This window comes from Mustelus asterias, unplaced genomic scaffold (assembly GCF_964213995.1).
Source record: "Mustelus asterias unplaced genomic scaffold, sMusAst1.hap1.1 HAP1_SCAFFOLD_2628, whole genome shotgun sequence".
Lineage (NCBI taxonomy): Eukaryota > Metazoa > Chordata > Chondrichthyes > Carcharhiniformes > Triakidae > Mustelus > Mustelus asterias.
The window spans coordinates 1-23,014 of record NW_027592573.1 but is presented as its reverse complement, the minus strand read 5'-3'; the positions used below and the strand labels follow the sequence as shown (position 1 = coordinate 23,014).

General features: G+C 53.0%; 1 protein-coding gene across 1 annotated transcript; it reads right to left on the bottom strand.

Annotated features, from left to right (window-relative positions):
- Window positions 1-784: 784 nt before the first annotated feature.
- LOC144489882 (serine/threonine-protein kinase TAO2-like) lies at window positions 785-21,210 on the bottom strand. Its single transcript, XM_078207712.1, has 4 exons — window positions 21,013-21,210; window positions 14,631-14,843; window positions 9,210-9,392; window positions 785-1,463 (listed from the first exon to the last, which is right to left on the bottom strand). The coding sequence occupies exons 1-4, from the start codon at window positions 21,208-21,210 to the stop codon at window positions 975-977; spliced, it is 1,083 nt and encodes a 360-aa protein (XP_078063838.1). The 3' UTR covers window positions 785-974.
- Window positions 21,211-23,014: the final 1,804 nt, after the last annotated feature.

The window sequence follows — 23,014 nt, the reverse complement described above, 5'->3', positions numbered from 1 at the left end:
GGCGGTTTGGCTACAGAGGGGGAGAGAGGGTTTACGGGAGGCTGGATCTGCCCAGGGGGTGCTGGGGGAGGTTTAGCGACGGAGGGAGGGGGTAGAAGGGGGTGCGAGGGGTTGCTCAAAGCGAGAGTTTGCCCGGGGAGGGGGAGTGTTTGCCCGGGGAGGAGGAGGGTTTTGCCCGGGGAGGGGGTGGTGTCCGCTCGGGGTGGGGGGGGGGGGGGGGGGTGTCCGCTCGGGGTGGAGGGGGTGTCCGCTCGGGGTGGGGGTCGGGGAGGGGAGGGTGTCCGCTCGGGGTGGGGGTCAGGGTGGGGGGGGTGTCCGCTCGGGGTGGGGGTCAGGGTGGGGGGGGTGTCCGCTCGGGATGGGGGGGGGGGGGGAGGGGAGGGCGTCCGCTCGGGGTGGGGGGGGGGGTCGGGGAGGGGAGGGCGTCCGCTCGGGGTGGGGGTCGGGGGGGGTATCCGCTCGGGGTGGGGGGGTGGGTGTCCGCTCGGGGTGGGGGGGTGGGTGTCCGCTCGGGGTGGGGGTCAGGGTGGGGGGGGGGGCCGCTCGGGGTGGGGGTCGGGGAGGGGAGGGTGTCCGCTCGGGGTGGGGGTCAGGGTGGGGGGGTGTCCGCTCGGGGTGGGGGTCAGGGTGGGGGGGGTGTCCGCTCGGGGTGGGGGTCAGGGTGGGGGGGGGTGTCCGCTCGGGGTGGGGGTCGGGGTGGAGGGGGTGTCCGCTCGGGGTGGGGGGGCGGTGTCCGCTCGGGGTGGGGGTCGGGGTGGGGGTCAGGGTGGGGGGTTGTCCGCTCGGGGTGGGGGTGTCCGCTCGGGGTGGGGGTGGGGGGTGTCCGCTCGGGGTGGGGGTCGGGGTGGGGGGGGTGTCCGCTCGGGGTGGGGGTGGGGGTGTCCGCTCGGGGTGGGGGGGTTGCCGGGAGAGGGAGAGGGGGAGGGTCCCCTCGGGGGGAGGGACTGCCGGGACCAGCCTGTCGGAGGTCAGCGTCAGGAGTAGGAGAGTTGTGAGCCGTTGGAGATCTGGGACGTTACACTGGTGCTGCGACTGATCCCAGCCTCTGCCTGTCCCCCTGACGCTGTCCTCCGCAGGGCCTGGGGGCTGTTACGCAGAGCGAGGCTGCTACCCCGTGAACTGGCCCCGGGAGCTGGGTGAGCCCAGGAGCCTGGAGCCAGAACTGGGGGCTGCCTCCAGACCTGCGGGGTGCCAGAACCGGAGCCGGAAGCGGGGCTGGACATGCCCCCATGGCTCCACTGGCTGCCTCCTCGTGGGGGAGGCCGGGAGCTCCATCCGGGGTTACTGAGCTGGTAGGAATGGGTGAAAGCGGATGCTGGGGGCAGGTTACTGAGAGCCATGTTACTGAAACCCAGCCGCAAACTCTCCGAATCAAAGGCTTCAATCTCCCGGGCCTGACGTTCCAATAAACTCCGGATTCGCTCCGACCGCTCCGTCTGTAAGGTCAGCATCTCCTCCTCGATCTGCGGGAGAGAATGGTGATTAGTGTCGGCAGTGTGACCCAGCGCTCTGAACTTCGACCCGGCGCTCTGAACCCCGACCCGGCGCTCTGAACTTCGACCCGGCGCTCTGAACTTCGACCCGGCGCTCTGAACTTCGACCCGGCGCTCTGAACTTCGACCCGGCGCTCTGAGTCCCGACCCGGCGCTCTGAACCCCGACCCGGCGCTCTGAACCCCGACCCGGCGCTCTGAACCCCGACCCGGCGCTCTGAACCCCGACCCGGCGCTCTGAACTTCGACCCGGCGCTCTGAACTTCGACCCGGCGCTCTGAGTCCCGACCCGGCGCTCTGAACTGGGGGAAAACCATAAAATGGCTGCCTGGCACATAAACAGTTTCCTGGGAGAGAGACATTAAGCAGGCACTGACGTTTAGCGCAGACAGCTACTTGAAACTAAAACATGAAGGACAGACAGTTATTTACATGCAGGGAACAAATACTGCAGGAAGCCAGGGCTTGAGGCACTTTTAAGATAAGGACAGACCCGGGACAATAGGGTCTGATAAAGAGATTAGCCACAAATGGGAACGGGAATGCATAAATGCTGGAAAACCAATTACTGTATGTATAGACCGAAACTAAATCACTGATACTCACTGAAGGAGGAAATAGAAACATAGAAAAACTACAGCACAAAACAGGCCCTTTGGCCCCACAAGTTGTGCCGAACACATCCCTACCTTCTAGAACGACCTATAACCCTCCATCCTATTAAGTCCCATGTACTCATCCAGGAGTCTCTTAAAAGACCCTATTGAGTTTGCCTCCACCACCACTGACGGCAGCCGATTCCACTCGCCCACCACCCTCTGTGTGAAAAACTTACCCCTGACATCTCCCCTGTACCTACCCCCCAGCACCTTAAACCTGTGTCCTCTCGTAGCAGACATTTCCACCCTGGGAAAAAGCCTCTGAGAGTCCACCCGATCTATGCCTCTCAACATCTTATATACCTCTATTAGGTCTCCTCTCATCCTACGTCTCTCCAAGGAGAAAAGACCGAGCTCCCTCAGCCTATCCTCATAAGGCGTGCCACTCAATCCAGGCAACATCCTTGTAAATCTCCTCTGCACCCTTTCAATCATTTCCACATCCTTCCTGTAATGAGGCGACCAGAACTGAGCACAGTACTCCAAGTGGGGTCTGACGAGGGTCTTATATAGCTGCATCATTATCCCCGGACTCCTAAACTCAATCCCTCGATTGATAAAGGCCAGCACACCATACGCCTTGTTAACCACCTCGTCCCACCTGCGGGGCCAATTTTAGAGTCCTATGGACCCGGACCCCAAGGTCCTTCTGATCCTCTACCGTACTGAGAGTCTTTCCCTTTATATTGTACTCCTTCATCCCATTTGACCTGCCAAAATGGACCACGACGCATTTATCTGGGTTGAAGTCCATCTGCCACTTCTCCGCCCAGTCTTGCATCCTATCTATGTCCCTCTGTAACTTCTGACATCCCTCCAGACTATCCACAACCCCACCAACCTTCGTGTCGTCGGCAAACTTACCAACCCATCCCTCCGCTTCCTCATCCAGGTCATTTCTGAAAATGACAAACAGCAAGGGTCCCAGAACAGATCCCTGGGGCACACCACTGGTGACCGACCTCCAATTAGAAAAGGACCCATCTATACCCACTCTCTGCCTCCTTTGGGCAAGCTATCCATTCTATGAATCAATGCGATGTTAAAAGCCAATGTCTGCATATGTCTGGCTATAACGATGTGTTAAACTATCGATCCGACTCAGCTATAACGATGTGTTAAACTATCGATCCGACACAGCTATAACGATGTGTTAAACTATCGATCCTACTCAGCTATAACGATGTGTTAAACTATCGATCCGACTCAGCTATAACGATGTGTTAAACTATCGATCCTACTCAGCTATAACGATGTGTTAAACTGTCGATCCTACTCAGCTATAACGATGTGTTAAACTATCGATCCGACTCAGCTATAACGATGTGTTAAACTATCGATCCGACTCAGCTATAACGATGTGTTAAACTATCGATCCTACTCAGCTATAACGATGTGTTAAACTATCGATCCTACTCAGCTATAACGATGTGTTAAACTATCGATCCTACTCAGCTATAACGATGTGTTAAACTATCGATCCTACTCAGCTATAACGATGTGTTAAACTATCGATCCTACTCAGCTATAACGATGTGTTAAACTGTCGATCCTACTCAGCTATAACGATGTGTTAAACTATCGATCCAACTCAGCTATAACGATGTGTTAAACTGTCGATCCTACTCAGCTATAACGATGTGTTAAACTATCGATCCGACTCAGCTATAACGATGTGTTAAACTATCGATCCGACTCAACTGTAACGATGTGTTAAACTATCGATCCTACTCAGCTATAACGATGTGTTAAACTATCGATCCTACTCAGCTATAACGATGTGTTAAACTATCGATCCAACTCAGCTATAACGATGTGTTAAACTATCGATCCTACTCAGCTATAACGATGTGTTAAACTATCGATCCTACTCAGCTATAACGATGTGTTAAACTATCGATCCGACTCAACTGTAACGATGTGTTAAACTATCGATCCGACTCAGCTATAACGATGTGTTAAACTATCGATCCTACTCAGCTATAACGATGTGTTAAACTATCGATCCGACTCAGCTATAACGATGTGTTAAACTATCGATCCTACTCAGCTATAACGATGTGTTAAACTATCGATCCTACTCAGCTATAACGATGTGTTAAACTATCGATCCGACTCAGCTATAACGATGTGTTAAACTATCGATCCGACTCAGCTATAACGATGTGTTAAACTATCGATCCGACTCAGCTATAACGATGTGTTAAACTATCGATCCGACACAGCTATAACGATGTGTTAACTATCGATCCGACTCAGCTATAACGATGTGTTAAACTATCGATCCGACTCAGCTATAACGATGTGTTAAACTATCGATCCGACTCAGCTATAACGATGTGTTAAACTATCGATCCGACACAGCTGTAACGATGTGTTAAACTATCGATCCGACACAGCTGTAACGATGTGTTAAACTATCGATCCTACTCAGCTATAACGATGTGTTAAACTATCGATCCGACTCAGCTGTAACGATGTGTTAAACTATCGATCCTACTCAGCTATAACGATGTGTTAAACTATCGATCCGACACAGCTGTAACGATGTGTTAAACTATCGATCCTACTCAGCTATAACGATGTGTTAAACTATCGATCCTACTCAGCTATAACGATGTGTTAAACTATCGATCCGACTCAGCTATAACGATGTGTTAAACTATCGATCCGACTCAGCTATAACGATGTGTTAAACTATCGATCCTACTCAGCTATAACGATGTGTTAAACTATCGATTCTACTCAGCTATAACGATGTGTTAAACTATCGATCCGACTCAGCTGTAACGATGTGTTAAACTATCGATCCTACTCAGCTATAACGATGTGTTAAACTATCGATCCTACTCAGCTATAACGATGTGTTAAACTATCGATCCGACTCAGCTATAACGATGTGTTAAACTATCGATCCGACACAGCTATAACGATGTGTTAACTATCGATCCGACTCAGCTATAACGATGTGTTAAACTATCGATCCGACTCAGCTATAACGATGTGTTAAACTATCGATCCGACACAGCTATAACGATGTGTTAACTATCGATCCGACTCAGCTATAACGATGTGTTAAACTATCGATCCGACTCAGCTATAACGATGTGTTAAACTATCGATCCGACTCAGCTATAACGATGTGTTAAACTATCGATCCGACACAGCTATAACGATGTGTTAAACTATCGATCCTACTCAGCTATAACGATGTGTTAACTATCGATCCTACTCAGCTATAACGATGTGTTAAACTATCGATCCTACTCAGCTGTAACGATGTGTTAAACTATCGATCCTACTCAGCTATAACGATGTGTTAACTATCGATCCTACTCAGCTATAACGATGTGTTAAACTATCGAACCGACTCAACTGTAACAATGTGTTAAACTATCGATCCGACTCAGCTATAACGATGTGTTAAACTATCGATCCTACTCAGCTGTAACGATGTGTTAAACTATCGATCCTACTCAGCTGTAACGATGTGTTAAACTATCGATCCGACTCAGCTATAACGATGTGTTAAACTATCGATCCTACTCAGCTATAACGATGTGTTAAACTATCGATCCGACTCAGCTATAACGATGTGTTAACTATCGATCCTACTCAGCTATAACGATGTGTTAACTATCGATCCGACTCAGCTATAACGATGTGTTAAACTATCGATCCTACTCAGCTATAACGATGTGTTAAACTATCGATCCGACTCAGCTATAACGATGTGTTAAACTATCGATCCGACTCAGCTATAACGATGTGTTAAACTATCGATCCTACTCAGCTATAACGATGTGTTAAACTATCGATCCGACTCAGCTATAACGATGTGTTAAACTATCGATCCGACACAGCTATAACGATGTGTTAAACTATCGATCCGACTCAGCTATAACGATGTGTTGAACTATCGATCCGACTCAGCTATAACGATGTGTTAAACTATCGATCCGACTCAGCTATAACGATGTGTTAAACTATCGATCCGACTCAGCTATAACGATGTGTTAAACTATCGATCCGACTCAGCTATAACGATGTGTTAAACTATCGATCCGACTCAGCTATAACGATGTGTTAAACTATCGATCCTACTCAGCTATAACGATGTGTTAAACTATCGATCCGACTCAGCTATAACGATGTGTTAAACTATCGATCCGACTCAGCTATAACGATGTGTTAAACTATCGATCCGACTCAGCTATAACGATGTGTTAAACTATCGATCCGACTCAGCTATAACGATGTGTTAACTATCGATCCTACTCAGCTATAACGATGTGTTAAACTATCGATCCTACTCAGCTATAACGATGTGTTAAACTATCGATCCAACTCAGCTATAACGATGTGTTAAACTATCGATCCGACTCAGCTATAACGATGTGTTAAACTATCGATCCGACTCAGCTGTAACGATGTGTTAAACTATCGATCCTACTCAGCTATAACGATGTGTTAAACTATCGATCCTACTCAGCTATAACGATGTGTTAAACTATCGATCCGACTCAGCTATAACGATGTGTTAAACTATCGATCCTACTCAGCTGTAACGATGTGTTAAACTATCAATCCGACTCAACTGTAACGATGTGTTAAACTATCGATCCGACTCAGCTATAACGATGTGTTAAACTATCGATCCTACTCAGCTATAACGATGTGTTAAACTATCGATCCTACTCAGCTATAACGATGTGTTAAACTATCGATCCGACTCAACTGTAACGATGTGTTAAACTATCGATCCGACTCAGCTATAACGATGTGTTAAACTATCGATCCGACTCAGCTATAACGATGTGTTAAACTATCGATCCGACTCAGCTATAACGATGTGTTAAACTATCGATCCGACTCAGCTATAACAATGTGTTAAACTATCGATCCGACTCAGCTATAACGATGTGTTAAACTATCGATCCGACTCAGCTATAACGATGTGTTAAACTATCGATCCGACTCAGCTATAACGATGTGTTAAACTATCGATCCAACTCAGCTATAACGATGTGTTAACTATCGATCCTACTCAGCTATAACGATGTGTTAAACTATCGATCCGACTCAACTGTAACGATGTGTTAAACTATCGATCCGACTCAGCTATAACGATGTGTTAAACTATCGATCCGACTCAACTGTAACGATGTGTTAAACTATCGATCCGACTCAGCTATAACGATGTGTTAAACTATCGATCCGACTCAGCTATAACGATGTGTTAAACTATCGATCCGACTCAACTGTAACGATGTGTTAAACTATCGATCCGACTCAGCTATAACGATGTGTTAAACTATCGATCCGACTCAGCTATAACGATGTGTTAAACTATCGATCCGACTCAACTGTAACGATGTGTTAAACTATCGATCCGACTCAGCTATAACGATGTGTTAAACTATCGATCCGACTCAGCTATAACGATGTGTTAAACTATCGATCCGACACAGCTATAACGATGTGTTAACTATCGATCCGACTCAGCTATAACGATGTGTTAAACTATCGATCCGACTCAGCTATAACGATGTGTTAAACTATCGATCCGACTCAGCTATAACGATGTGTTAAACTATCGATCCGACTCAGCTATAACGATGTGTTAAACTATCGATCCGACTCAGCTGTAACGATGTGTTAAACTATCGATCCTACTCAGCTATAACGATGTGTTAACTATCGATCCTACTCAGCTATAACGATGTGTTAAACTATCGATCCTACTCAGCTATAACGATGTGTTAAACTATCGATCCTACTCAGCTATAACGATGTGTTAACTATCGATCCGACTCAGCTATAACGATGTGTTAAACTATCGATCCGACTCAGCTATAACGATGTGTTAAACTATCGATCCGACTCAGCTATAACGATGTGTTAAACTATCGATCCGACACAGCTATAACGATGTGTTAAACTATCGATCCGACACAGCTATAACGATGTGTTAAACTATCGATCCTACTCAGCTATAACGATGTGTTAACTATCGATCCTACTCAGCTATAACGATGTGTTAAACTATCGATCCTACTCAGCTATAACGATGTGTTAAACTATCGATCCTACTCAGCTATAACGATGTGTTAACTATCGATCCTACTCAGCTATAACGATGTGTTAAACTATCGAACCGACTCAACTGTAACAATGTGTTAAACTATCGATCCGACTCAGCTATAACGATGTGTTAAACTATCGATCCTACTCAGCTGTAACGATGTGTTAAACTATCGATCCTACTCAGCTGTAACGATGTGTTAAACTATCGATCCGACTCAGCTATAACGATGTGTTAAACTATCGATCCTACTCAGCTATAACGATGTGTTAAACTATCGATCCGACTCAGCTATAACGATGTGTTAACTATCGATCCTACTCAGCTATAACGATGTGTTAAACTATCGATCCGACTCAGCTATAACGATGTGTTAACTATCGATCCGACTCAGCTATAACGATGTGTTAAACTATCGATCCTACTCAGCTATAACGATGTGTTAAACTATCGATCCGACTCAGCTATAACGATGTGTTAAACTATCGATCCTACTCAGCTATAACGATGTGTTAAACTATCGATCCGACTCAGCTATAATGATGTGTTAAACTATCGATCCTACTCAGCTATAACGATGTGTTAAACTATCGATCCTACTCAGCTATAACGATGTGTTAAACTATCGATCCTACTCAGCTATAACGATGTGTTAAACTATCGATCCTACTCAGCTATAACGATGTGTTAACTATCGATCCGACTCAGCTATAACGATGTGTTAAACTATCGATCCGACTCAGCTATAACGATGTGTTAAACTATCGATCCGACTCAGCTATAACGATGTGTTAAACTATCGATCCGACTCAGCTATAACGATGTGTTAAACTATCGATCCGACTCAGCTGTAACGATGAGTTAACACTGGCCCTCCCTCCCTCAGACACTGACCCTCCTTCCCTCGAACACTGACCCTCCCTCCCTCGAACACTGACCCTCCCTCCCTCGGACACTGGCCCTCGGTCCTTACCCGTTGCTCTAGCAGTGCTCTCCGGATGGACACTCGCTGTTCCAGCTCCTTGATCTCGCGTTCATGTTGAGTCTCACTGTGCATTTTGATCTTACTCTGGTAGGCGTTTAGTAACTCCAGTTCCTGTTGGAGCTGTACTCGGAGAACCTGGTATTCCGATTCCTGCGTCTCGTCCAGTCTCAGCTGGAGCAGGGAAGGCGGAGATTAGAACATAGAAAAGCTACAGCACAAACAGCCCCTTCGGCCCACAAGTTGCCCCGAACATGTCCCTACCTACTAGGCTTACCCATAACCCTCTATCTCACTCACCTCCATGAACTTATCCAAAAGTCTCTTAAAAGACCGTATCGAATCCGGCTCCACCTCCACTACCGGCAGCCGATTCCACACACCCTCTGAGTGAAAAACTTACCCCTGACATCTCCTCTGTACCTACTCCCCAGCACCCTAAACCTGTGTCCTCTCGTAGCAACCATTTCCACCCTGGGAAAAAGCCTCTGAGAATCCACCCGATCTCTACCTCTCAACATCTTATACACCTCTATCAGGTCACCTCTCATCCTTCGCCTCTCCAAGGAGAATAGACCGAGCTCCCTCAGCCTATCCTCATAAGGCATGCCACCTAATCCAGGCAACATCCTTGTAAATCTCCTCTGCACCCGTTCTATGGCTTCCACATCCTTTCTGTAATGAGGCGACCAGAACTGGGCACAGTACTCCAGGTGGGGTCTGACCAGGGTCCTATACAGCTGCAGCATTATCTCCCGATTTCTAAACTCAATTCCTCTATTGATGAAGGCCAGAATTCCATACGCCTTCTTAACCACAGCCTCTACCTGCGACGCTGCTTTGAGCGTCCTATGAACCCGGACCCCAAGATCCTTCTGATCTTCCACACTGCCAAGCGTCTCACCCTTAATATTATATTCTTAAATATGATTGAACTGGCACCCGGCAAAACACAACTCGTACAAGGACCCACGACATGGAAGGAAATGTTTACATTTCCCTGCACTCCCCCCCAAGCACCGACTCTCCCGGGGTGGGTACAGATCTTCCCCCCCAAGCACCGACTCTCCCGGGATGGGTACAGGTCTTCCCCACCAAGCACCGACTCTCCCGGGGTGGGTACAGGTCTTCCCCACCAAGCACCGACTCTCCCGGGGTGGGTACAGGTCTTCCCCACCAAGCACCGACTCTCCCGGGGTGGGTACAGATCTTCCCCCCAAGCACCGACTCTCCCGGGATGGGTACAGATCTTCCCCTCAAGCACCGACTCTCCCGGGGTGGGTACAGATCTTCCCCCCAAGCACCGACTCTCCCGGGATGGGTACAGATCTTCCCCCTCAAGTACCGACTCTCCCGGGGTGGGTACAGATCTTCCCCTCAAGTACCGACTCTCCCGGGGTGGGTACAGATCTTCCCCCTCAAGCACCGACTCTCCCGGGATGGGTACAGATCTTCCCCCTCAAGCACCGACTCTCCCGGGGTGGGTACAGATCTTCCCCCTCAAACACCGACTCTCCCGGGATGGGTACAGATCTTCCCCCTCAAGCACCGACTCTCCCGGGGTGGGTACAGATCTTCCCCCTCAAACACCGACTCTCCCGGGGTGGGTACAGATCTTCCCCCTCAAGCACCGACTCTCCCGGGGTGGGTACAGATCTTCCCCCCAAGCACCGACTCTCCCGGGATGGGTACAGATCTTCCCCCTCAAGCACCGACTCTCCCGGGATGGGTACAGATCTTCCTCCCCAAGCACCGACTCTCCCGGGATGGGTACAGATCTTCCCCCTCAAGCACCGACTCTCCCGGGATGGGTACAGATCTTCCCCCCCAAGCACCGACTCTCCCGGGATGGGTACAGATCTTCCCCCGCAAGCACCGACTCTCCCGGGATGGGTACAGATCATCCCCCGCAAGCACCGACTCTCCCGGGGTGGGTACAGATCTTCCCCCCCAAGCACCGACTCTCCCCGGGGTGGGTACAGATCTTCCCCCTCAAGCACCGACTCTCCCCGGGGTGGGTACAGATCTTCCCCCCAAACACCGACTCTCCCGGGATGGGTACAGATCTTCCCCCCCAAGCACCGACTCTCCCGGGGTGGGTACAGGTCTTCCCCCCCAAACACCGACTCTCCCGGGATGGGTACAGATCTTCCTCCTCAAGCACCGACTCTCCCGGGGTGGGTACAGGTCTTCCCCCCCAAACACCGACTCTCCCGGGGTGGGTACAGGTCTTCCCCCCAAGCACCGACTCTCCCGGGATGGGTACAGGTCTTCCTCCCCAAGCACCGACTCTCCCCGGGGTGGGTACAGATCTTCCTCCTCAAGCACCGACTCTCCCGCGATGGGTACAGGTCTTCCCCCCCAAGCACCGACTCTCCCGGGGTGGGTACAGATCTTCCCCCCCAAGCACCGACTCTCCCGGGGTGGGTACAGGTCTTCCCCCTCAAGCACCGACTCTCCCGGGGTGGGTACAGATCTTCCCCCTCAAGCACCGACTCTCCCGGGGTGGGTACAGATCTTCCCCCTCAAGCACCGACTCTCCCGGGGTGGGTACAGATCTTCCCCCCCAAGCACCGACTCTCCCGGGGTGGGTACAGATCTTCCCCCCCCAAGCACCGACTCTCCCGGGGTGGGTACAGATCTTCCCCCCCAAGCACCGACTCTCCCGGGGTGGGTACAGATCTTCCCCCCCAAGCACCGACTCTCCCGGGGTGGGTACAGATCTTCCCCCCAAGCACCGACTCTCCCGGGATGGGTACAGATCTTCCCCCCCAAGCACCGACTCTCCCGGGGTGGGTACAGGTCTTCCTCCCCAAGCACCGACTCTCCCGCGATGGGTACAGGTCTTCCCCACCAAGCACCGACTCTCCCGGGATGGGTACAGATCTTCCCCCCCCAAGCACCGACTCTCCCGGGGTGGGTACAGATCTTCCCCCTCAAGCACCGACTCTCCCGGGGTGGGTACAGATCTTCCCCCCAAACACCGACTCTCCCGGGATGGGTACAGATCTTCCCCCCCAAGCACCGACTCTCCCGGGGTGGGTACAGGTCTTCCCCCCCAAACACCGACTCTCCCGGGATGGGTACAGGTCTTCCCCCTCAAGCACCGACTCTCCCCGGGATGGGTACAGATCTTCCTCCTCAAGCACCGACTCTCCCGGGATGGGTACAGGTCTTCCCCCCCAAACACCGACTCTCCCCGGGATGGGTACAGATCTTCCTCCTCAAGCACCGACTCTCCCGGGGTGGGTACAGGTCTTCCCCCCCAAACACCGACTCTCCCGGGGTGGGTACAGGTCTTCCCCCCAAGCACCGACTCTCCCGGGATGGGTACAGGTCTTCCTCCCCAAGCACCGACTCTCCCCGGGGTGGGTACAGATCTTCCTCCTCAAGCACCGACTCTCCCGCGATGGGTACAGGTCTTCCCCCCCAAGCACCGACTCTCCCGGGGTGGGTACAGATCTTCCCCCCCAAGCACCGACTCTCCCGGGGTGGGTACAGGTCTTCCCCCTCAAGCACCGACTCTCCCGGGGTGGGTACAGATCTTCCCCCTCAAGCACCGACTCTCCCGGGGTGGGTACAGATCTTCCCCCTCAAGCACCGACTCTCCCGGGGTGGGTACAGATCTTCCCCCCCAACCACCGACTCTCCCGGGGTGGGTACAGATCTTCCCCCCCAAGCACCGACTCTCCCGGGGTGGGTACAGATCTTCCCCCCCAAGCACCGACTCTCCCGGGGTGGGTACAGATCTTCCCCCCCAAGCACCGACTCTCCCGGGGTGGGTACAGATCTTCCCCCCAAGCACCGACTCTCCCGCGATGGGTACAGGTCTTCCCCACCAAGCACCGACTCTCCCGGGGTGGGTACAGATCTTCCCCCCCAAGCACCGACTCTCCCGGGGTGGGTACAGGTCTTCCCCCCAAACACCGACTCTCCCGGGATGGGTACAGATCTTCCCCCTCAAGCACCGACTCTCCCGGGGTGGGTACAGATCTTCCCCCCCAAGCACCGACTCTCCCGGGATGGGTACAGGTCTTCCTCCCCAAGCACCGACTCTCCCGCGATGGGTACAGGTCTTCCCCACCAAGCACCGACTCTCCCGGGGTGGGTACAGATCTTCCCCCCCAAGCACCGACTCTCCCGGGGTGGGTACAGGTCTTCCCCCCAAACACCGACTCTCCCGGGATGGGTACAGATCTTCCCCCTCAAGCACCGACTCTCCCGGGGTGGGTACAGATCTTCCCCCCCAAGCACCGACTCTCCCGGGGTGGGTACAGATCTTCCCCCTCAAGCACCGACTCTCCCGGGGTGGGTACAGATCTTCCCCCCCAAGCACCGACTCTCCCGGGGTGGGTACAGATCTTCCTCCCCAAGCACCGACTCTCCCGCGATGGGTACAGATCTTCCCCCTCAAGCACCGACTCTCCCGGGATGGGTACAGGTCTTCCTCCCCAAGCACCGACTCTCCCGGGATGGGTACAGGTCTTCCTCCCCAAGCACCGACTCTCCCGGGGTGGGTACAGATCTTCCCCCTCAAGCACCGACTCTCCCGGGATGGGTACAGGTCTTCCTCCCCAAGCACCGACTCTCCCGGGGTGGGTACAGATCTTCCCCCTCAAGCACCGACTCTCCCGCGATGGGTACAGGTCTTCCTCCCCAAGCACCGACTCTCCCCGGGGTGGGTACAGATCTTCCCCCTCAAGCACCGACTCTCCCGCGATGGGTACAGGTCTTCCCCCTCAAGCACTGACTCTCCCGGGATGGGTACAGGTCTTCCTCCCCAAGCACCGACTCTCCCCCGGCAAGTCTCCCCGGAGGGGGTACGTGACCACACATGGTGCTGTGAGGCAGCAGCTGTCAACGAGGGAATCATCTCCGGTTTGTTACCCGAGACTGGGGCAAAGTACAAAAGAGTCCAACAAAGTGGCGGGTGGGGTAGGGTTGTGTTACAAAGGGGAAGGGTAGCACAGTGGGGTTAGCGCTGCTGCCTCATGGCTCCAGGGACCCGGGTTCGATTCCCGGCTCGGGTCACTGCCTGTGCGGAGTCTGCGCATTCTCCCCGTGTCTGTGTGGGTTTCCTCCGGGTGCTCCTGTTTCCCCCCACAGTCCGAAAGATGTGCGGGTTTGGGGGATTGGCCGTGCTAAATTGCCCCTTAGAGTCAGGGGGATTAGCAGGGTAAATGTGTGGAGCTACGGGGATAGGGTCTGGGTGGGATTGTGGTCGGTGCAGACTCGATGGGCCGAATGGTCTCCTTTTGCACTGTAGGGATTCTATGATTCTCCCCAGGGGTACAGGATGGGTACCGACTCTCCCTGTGAGGGTACAGACCCCCCCTCACGGGTACAGACCCCCCCCCACGGCTACAGACCCCCCCATGGGCACCGCCGACTCCCCCACCCCCCGACACTCACCGCCTGAGTGGACAGCATCTCGTTGATGCTGTGGTCATACTGTTCGGCGAGGATCGCCAGTTTCCGAGTCTGTTCCTCCTTCAGTCGTTTGAGAACAGCCTTGTGTTCACTCTTCACCGTGGTCTCCAGCAGGTGGTTGCGTAGAGCTTTGTACTGTCGCGTCTGAATCTTACACGTGTCCTGGAATTGTTTCTTAATCTGTAACTCCTTCGACTGGGAGGGCAAGGGAGTGGGCCCAGGGAAAGGGTGGGGTGTGAGAGACAGAGAGACAGAGAGAGAGAGAGACAGAGAGAGACAGAGAGAGACAGAGAGAGAGAGAGAGACAGAGAGAGAGAGAGAGAGAGACAGAGAGAGAGAGAGAGACAGAGAGAGAGAGAGAGACAGAGAGAGAGAGAGACAGAGAGAGAGAGAGACAAGAGAGAGAGAGACAGAGAGAGAGAGAGACAGAGAGAGAGAGAGACAGAGAGAGAGAGAGACAGAGAGAGAGAGAGACAGAGAGAGAGAGAGACAGAGAGAGAGAGAGACAGAGAGAGAGAGAGACAGAGAGAGAGACAGAGAGAGAGAGAGACAGAGAGAGACAGAGAGAGAGAGACAGAGAGAGAGAGAGACACACAGAGAGAGAGAGACAGAGAGACATGGAGAGAGACAGAGACAGAGAGAGACACAGAGAGAGAGAGACAGAGACAGAGAGAGAGAGAGACAGGGAGAGAGAGACGGAGAGAGAGAGAGAGAGACAGAGAGAGAGAGAGACAGGGAGAGAGAGACAGGGAGAGAGAGACAGGGAGAGAGAGACAGGGAGAGAGAGACAGGGAGAGAGAGACAGGGAGAGAGAGACAGGGAGAGAGAGACAGAGAGAGACAGAGAGAGACAGAGAGAGAGAGACAGAGAGAGAGAGAGACAGAGAGAGAGAGAGACAGAGAGAGAGAGAGACAGAGAGAGAGACAGAGAGAGAGAGAGAGACAGAGAGAGACAGAGACAGAGAGAGAGAGACAGAGAGAGAGACAGAGAGAGAGAGAGAGAGAGACACACAGAGAGAGAGAGACAGAGAGACATGGAGAGAGACAGAGACAGAGAGAGACACAGAGAGAGAGAGACAGAGACAGAGAGAGAGAGAGACAGGGAGAGAGAGACGGAGAGAGAGAGAGAGACAGAGAGAGAGAGAGACAGGGAGAGAGAGACAGGGAGAGAGAGACAGGGAGAGAGAGACAGGGAGAGAGAGAGACAGGGAGAGAGAGACAGAGAGAGAGAGAGAGACAGAGAGAGAGACAGAGAGAGAGACAGAGAGAGAGAGACAGAGAGAGACAGAGAGAGAGACAGAGAGAGAGACAGAGAGAGAGAGACAGAGAGAGACAGAGAGAGACAGAGAGAGAGAGACAGAGAGAGACAGAGAGAGAGACAGAGAGACAGGGAGAGAGAGAGTGACACAGACAGAGAAAGAGATGGACAGAGAGCGAGAGAGACAACACAGCAAGGGGAGAGAGGGTGGAGAGAGGGCAGGCAGAGAGCCAGAGTGAGAGTGTGTCAGGAAAAAGAGTGAGGGTCAAGACAGCAAGGGGAGAGAGTGTGCGTGAGAGCAATGAAAAGGGAGGTTTAGCGAGGGCGCAAGGACAAGAGAGAGAGAGTGTGTGTGGGAGAGACGGAGGAAGTGGAGAGAGAGAAAGAGGGAGTGCAGAGTGGGGGGAGCCAGAGAAGGGCCAGGGTGGTGGTGAAAGGGGGAAAGAGAGGTGGATAAGAGAAAACATTCATCACAACCTCGATGGATGATCAACAGCCTGGAGGGGATCCACTGGATCACCATCCCCAGGACAAGGGTCACTGGTCAGTGATCAGGAGCAGGATCCCTGGCTGATTTCCCCTCTCTCTCTCTCTCTAACCCAGGGATCACTGGACAGGGATCATAGAAACATAGAACAGTACAGCACAGAACAGGCCCTTCGGCCCACGATGTTGTGCCGAGCTTTATCTGAAACCAAGATCAAGCTATCCCACTCCCTACCATCCTGGTGTGCTCCATGTGCCTATCCAATAACCGCTTAAATGTTCCTAAAGTGTCTGACTCCACTATCACTGCAGGCAGTCCATTCCACACCCCAACCACTCTCTGCGTAAAGAACCTACCTCTGATATCCTTCCTGTATCTCGCACCATGAACCCTATAGTTATGCCCCCTTGTAATAGCTCCATCCACCCGAGGGAATAGTCTTTGAACGTTCACTCGATCTATCCCCTTCATCATTTTATAAACCTCTATTAAGTCTCCCCTCAGCCTCCTCCGCTCCAGAGAGAACAGCCCTAGCTCCCTCAACCTTTCCTCATATGACCTACCCTCCAAACCAGGCAGCATCCTGGTAAATCTCCTCTGCACTCTTTCCAGCGCTTCCACATCCTTCTTATAGTGAGGTGACCAGAACTGCACACAATATTCCAAATGTGGTCTCACCAAGGTCCTGTACAGTTGCAGCATAACCCCACGGCTCTTAAACTCCAACCCCCGTTAATAAAAGCTAACACACTATAGGCCTTCTTCACAGCTCTATCCACTTGAGTGGCAACCTTTAGAGATCTGTGGATATGGACCCCAAGATCTCTCTGTTCCTCCACAGTCTTCAGAACCCTACCTTTGACCCTGTAATCCACATTTAAATTAGTCCGACCAAAATGAATCACCTCACATTTATCAGGGTTAAACTCCATTTGCCATTTTTCAGCCCAGCTTTGCATCCTATCTATGTCTCTTTGCAGCCTACAACAGCCCTCCACCTCATCCACTACTCCACCAATCTTGATGTCATCAGCAAATTTACTGATCCACCCTTCAGCCCCCTCCTCTAAGTCATTAATAAAAATCACAAATAGCAGAGGACCAAGCACTGATCCCTGCGGCACTCCGCTAGCAACCTGCCTCCTATCTGAAAATTTTCCATCCACCACCACCCTCTGTCTTCGATCAGACAGCCAGTTACCTATCCAATCGGCCAACTTTCCCTCTATCCCACACCTCCTCACTTTCATCATAAGCCGACCATGGGGGACCTTATCAAACGCCTTACTAAAATCTATGTATATGACATCAACTGCCCTACCTTCATCAACACACTTAGTTACCTCCTCAAAAAATTCTATCAAATTTGTGAGGCACGACTTGCCCTCCACGAATCCATGCTGACTATCCCGGATTAATCCGCATCTTTCTAAATGGTCGTAAATCCCATCCCTAAGGACCTTTTCCATCAATTTACCAACCACCGAAGTCAGACTAACCGGTCTATAATTACCAGGGTCATTTCTATTCCCTTTCTTAAACCGAGGAACAATATTCGCCATTCTCCAGTCCTCTGGCACCATCCCCGTGGACAGTGAGACCCAAAGATCAAAGCCATAGGCTCTGCAATCTCATCCCTTGCCTCCCAAAGAATCCTAGGATATATTTCATCAGGCCCAGGGGACTTATCGACCTTCAGTCTATTCAAAACTGCCAGTACATGCTCCCTCCGAACATCTATTTCCTCCAGCCTATTAGCCTGTAACACCTTCTCTTCCTCAAAAACATGGCCCCTCTCCTTGGTGAACCCTGAAGAAAAGTATTCATTCATCACCTCGCCTATCTCTACTGACTCCATACACAAGTTCCCACGACTGTCCTTGACCGGCCCTAACCTCACCCTGGTCATTCTTTTATTCCTCACATAAGAGTAAAAAGCCTTGGGGTTTTCCTTGATCCGACCCGCCAAGGACTTCTCATGTCCCCTCCTAGCTCTCCTAAGCCCCTTTTTCAGCTCATTCCTTGCTAACTTGTAACCCTCAATCAAGCCATCTGAACCTTGTTTCCTCATCCCTACATAAGCTTCCCTCTTCCTTTTCACAAGACATTCCACCTCTTTCGTGAACCATGGTTCCTTCACTCGGCCATTTCCTCCCTGCCTGACAGGGACATACCTATCAAGGACATCCAGTATTTGTTCCTTGAAAAAGTTCCACTTTTCATCAGTGCCTTTCCCTGACAGTTTCTGTTCCCATCTTATGCCCCCTAATTCTTGCCAAATCGCATCATAATTACCTCTCCCCCAATTGTAAGCCTTGCCCTGCCGTACGGCCCTATCCCTCTCCATTGCAATAACAAAAGACACCGAATTGTGGTCACTATCTCCAAAGTGCTCTCCCACAACCAAATCTAACACTTGGCCCGGTTCATTTCCCAGTACCAAATCCAATGTGGCCTCACCTCTTGTTGGCCTATCCACATATTGTGTCAGGAAACCCTCCTGCACACACTGTACAAAAACTGCCCCATCCGAACTATTTGACCTACAAAGGTTCCAATCAATATTTGGAAAGTTAAAGTCCCCCATGACAACTACCCTGTGACTCCCACACCTATCCATAATCTGCTTAGCAATTTCTTGCTCCACATCTCTATTACTATTTGGGGGCCTATAGTAAACTCCTAACAACGTGACCGCTCCTTTCCTATTCCTAACCTCAGCCCATATTACCTCTGTAGGCAGATCCCCTTCGAAGTGCCTTTCCGCAGCCGTTAAACTATCCTTGATTAACAATGCCACTCCTCCACCTCTTTTACCAGCTTCCCTACACTTACTGAAACATCTATACCCCGGAACGTCCAACAACCATTCCTGTCCTTGTTCTACCCACGTCTCCGTAATGGCCGCAACATCGTAGTCCCAAGTACCAATCCACGCCCCAAGTTCATCTACCTTGTTCCGGATGCTCCTTGCATTGAAGTAGACACACTTCAACCCACCTTCCTGTCTACCGGTACCCACCCTTGACCCTGATACCTTCCCCAATACCTCACCACCCTCACTGACTTCTGGACTACAGGAGCAGGAACCCTGGCTGATTTCCCCTCTCTCTCTAACCCAGGGTTCACTGGACAGTGATCAGGAGAAGGAACCCTGTCCCATGGGGGTTGGGGGATCCGTACCCTGGGGAGAGCTGGTGCCCCTGGGGGGCCGTGACCCCCGGTGAGAGCTGGTCATTATTCGTCTCTGCCTCCCACACAGCCTCAGTCTGAAACCTGTCCATTGCAGTGATGATGAATCTTCCTCTCAACCTCTCTCCCTTCCACCCCTTCCCGAACCTCTCCCTCTGTCCTAGAACAGCTCCCCCTCCCCAACTCGAACCCTTCGCTCTGTCTCCAGTTCCCCGAATCCGTCCCTCTGTATCCAGGATTCCCAGATATCTTTGTCCCCACCCCAAACCCCTCCCTCTGTCCCCACCCCGAACCCCTCCCTCTGTCTGCAGTATTCCCAGATATCTCCCCTTGCTCCATTTCCGCTATACCCCGAATCCCTCACTCCATCTCCAGCATTTCCAGGATATCTGACTCTTCCCCACCCTGAACCCCTCCCTCTGTCCCAGAACAGCTCCCCACCCCAAACCCCTCCCTCCGGCATTTCCCGAACCCCTCCCTCCCTCCCCGACATTCCCAGGATATCCGACTATTCCCAATGAAATAAATCCGCTGATGTCACAATGAAGATTAAACAAATCTGATAACGTTTATTTAAAATAAATCCAAAAACACAAATAGCCACACAGAAATTAACAAATTAATAGAATAACCAGGATAACCAGGTAACCAGGATAACCAGGGTAACTAGGATAACCAGGATAACTAGGCTAACCAGGGTAACCAGTACAGAAAATAAATCAACAAATCATAATTTAATATGGAGAATGGATTAATGAAAATAACACAACTGTAAACAGAAGGCAGCGGGAACCCCAGACACCGTCCCAGACACCGTCCCAGACACCGTCCCAGACTGTAAACGGGCAGCGGGAGCCCAGACACCGTCCCAGACTGTAAACAGAAGGCAACGGGAGCCCCAGACACCGTCCCAGACACCGTCCCAGACTGTAAACAGAAGGCAGCGGGAGCCCCAGACACCCTCCCAGACTGTAAACAGGCAGTGGGAGCCCAGACACCGTCCCAGACACCATCATACACACCGTCACAGACTGTAAACAGACAGCGGGAGCCCAGACTCCATCCCAGACCCCGTCATTAACCCTCTCCCAGACACCGTCATACACACCGTCCCAGACTGTAAACAGACAGGCAGCGGAAGCCCAGACTCCGTCCCAGACACCATCCCAGACACCGTCATACACTCCGTCCCAGACACTGTCCCAGACTGTATACAGACAGGCAGCGGGAGCCCAGACACCGTCCCAGACACCATCCCAGACTGTGAACAGACAGGCAGCAGGAGCCCAGACTCTGTCCCAGACTCTGTCTGAGACCCCGTCACTAACCCCATCACAGATCCTTTCATACACTCCGTTCCCAGACAGACTCCGTTCCCAGACAGACTCCGTTCCCAGACAGACTCTGTCATCCCAGACTCCGTCATACACTCCGTTCCCAGACTCCGTCATACACTCCGTCCCAGACAGACTCCGTTCCCAGACTCCGTTCCCAGACTCCGTTCCCAGACTCCGTCATACACTCCGTCCCAGACAGACTCCGTTCCCAGACTCCGTCATACACTCCGTTCCTAGACTCCGTCATACACTCCGTTCCCAGACAGACTCCGTTCCCAGACTCCGTCATACACTCCGTTCCCAGACAGACTCCGTCATACACCCTGTCCCAGACCCTCAACCAGACTCCATCCCAGACAGACCCCCTCATACACTCCACCCCAGACAGACTCCGTCACCCCGTCCCAGACACTTTCGCAGTCACCAGAGCGAGGTTCACTTAGACCTCAAGAGATCCAGATACCAAGGCCCCTCGGAGAGTCTCGGAGCCTCTGGGGATCCAGATACCAAGGTGCCTCGGAGAGTCTCAGACCCACGAGGGATTTAGTTATCGGAACGCCGCTCGGTCAGACCGTCAGGGGATCCAGATACCAAGGCGCCTCGGAGAGTCTCGGACCCGCAGGGGATCCAGATACCAAGGCGCCTCGGAGAGTCTCAGACCCACGAGGGATTTAGTTATCGGAACGCCGCTCGGTCAGACCGTCAGGGGATCCAGATACCAAGGCGCCTCGGAGAGTCTCAGACCCACGAGGGATATAGATATCGGAATGCCGCTCGGTCAGGCCGTCAGGGGATCCAGATACCAGATCGCCTCAGAGAGTTTCGGACATGTTCCCTGCCCCCTGACCTGAGCCTGACCCCGGACCGCATGCGGACCCTGGGTTTTCGTTTCTCCCGGGGCAGCAGCAGAGGGATGCGGCTGGGCTTCCTCGGCTTCAGCAGGCCCCCCTGCCGCAGGCAGCGCAGGGCGGCGGGGGGGAGGCGAGACGCCAGGCCGTCGAGCAGCCGGCAGAGACGTCCATTGGCCGCGGCGGCCAGCCTGGACGCTCGGAGCCGGATCCCCGGGGCGACGGGAGGCCGGCCTCGGGTCAGGACCGGCAGCCGGCTTCGGGACGTGCCCCTGCCGGCCTTGGGGAAGACGGAGAAGAGGCTCCTCTCGTTGGCCAGGCCGCATCGCTGCGCTGCCTGGAAGACGGGCCGCGGCAGGCGCAGGAGCAGCTTCACCCAGAGCCTGCGGCCTTTCCTGGGGAAACCCCGGACCCAGCGGCGAGCCGGCTGCAACACCAGCACGATGAGCAGGTAGAGAGACAGGAAAAGGCCGGGGGAAGTGAAGAAGTACGCGGCTCCCAGCAGCACTGGGACGTAGTAGAGGGACAGGCGGCAGCTCAGAGTCAGGACACTCAGGCCGCTGACTGTCCGCACCAGGAAGAGGAACAGGGAGGTGGAGACGGAGAAGACCAGGTGCAACAGCACATAGGAGGAGGCCAGACCCACCACAACCAGCTCCAGGGCCAGCAGCAGGGAGCCCAGGCGGGTCTGCGAGCCGCGCTGGGACAGAGCCAGCAAGATGACCAGGAGGAAGAAGAGGAGGAGGGAGCTGGGGCATGAGGCAGCCAGGAGGGCCAGGGAGGCGCACAGGAGATGGGGGGAGCCCAGCAGCTGGGAGAGGGGGCCCGGCCGCTGGAGGGGGGGTTCCAGGAAGCGGGCGTCGTCCACGTCCGGCAGCTCCAGCCCTTCCTCGTACGAGTCTGGGAAGGAGTGGGCGGAGAGTGTGCCGGCGGGATCCGCAACGGGGTCCGACTGCAGCTCAAAGTAAGGCACTTCAGCCGGTGAGCCATCGCCGCTGCCCCTCTCCCCGGGGTCCCACCCCGGCCTCACGTCCTCCAGGGAACCCCCCTGGGCAGCTCCCCTCCCGCCCAGACCCTCCCCAGGGTCCCAGCTCAGGCTCACGTCCTCCAGCGACCCCCCCTGGACCACCCCCCTGTGCCTCCAGCCCTCGCCAGGGTCCCAACCCGGCCTCAGGTCCTCCAGCGACCCCCCCAGGATAATCCCCCTGTGCCTCCAGCCCTCGCCAGGGTCCCACCCCGGCCTCG

Excerpts from the sequence above, each read along its gene's own strand:
- LOC144489882 (XM_078207712.1), bottom strand. The coding sequence starts at position 21,210 with ATGACGGAGTCTGGGAACGGAGTCTGTCTGGGAACGGAGTGTATGACG. Across the intron at positions 9,393-14,630 it reads AGATGCTGTCCACTCAGGCG|CTGAGACTGGACGAGACGCA; the intron begins GTGAGTGTCGGG and ends TCCCTGCTCCAG. Across the intron at positions 1,464-9,209 it reads GAGCACTGCTAGAGCAACGG|ATCGAGGAGGAGATGCTGAC; the intron begins GTAAGGACCGAG and ends TCTCTCCCGCAG.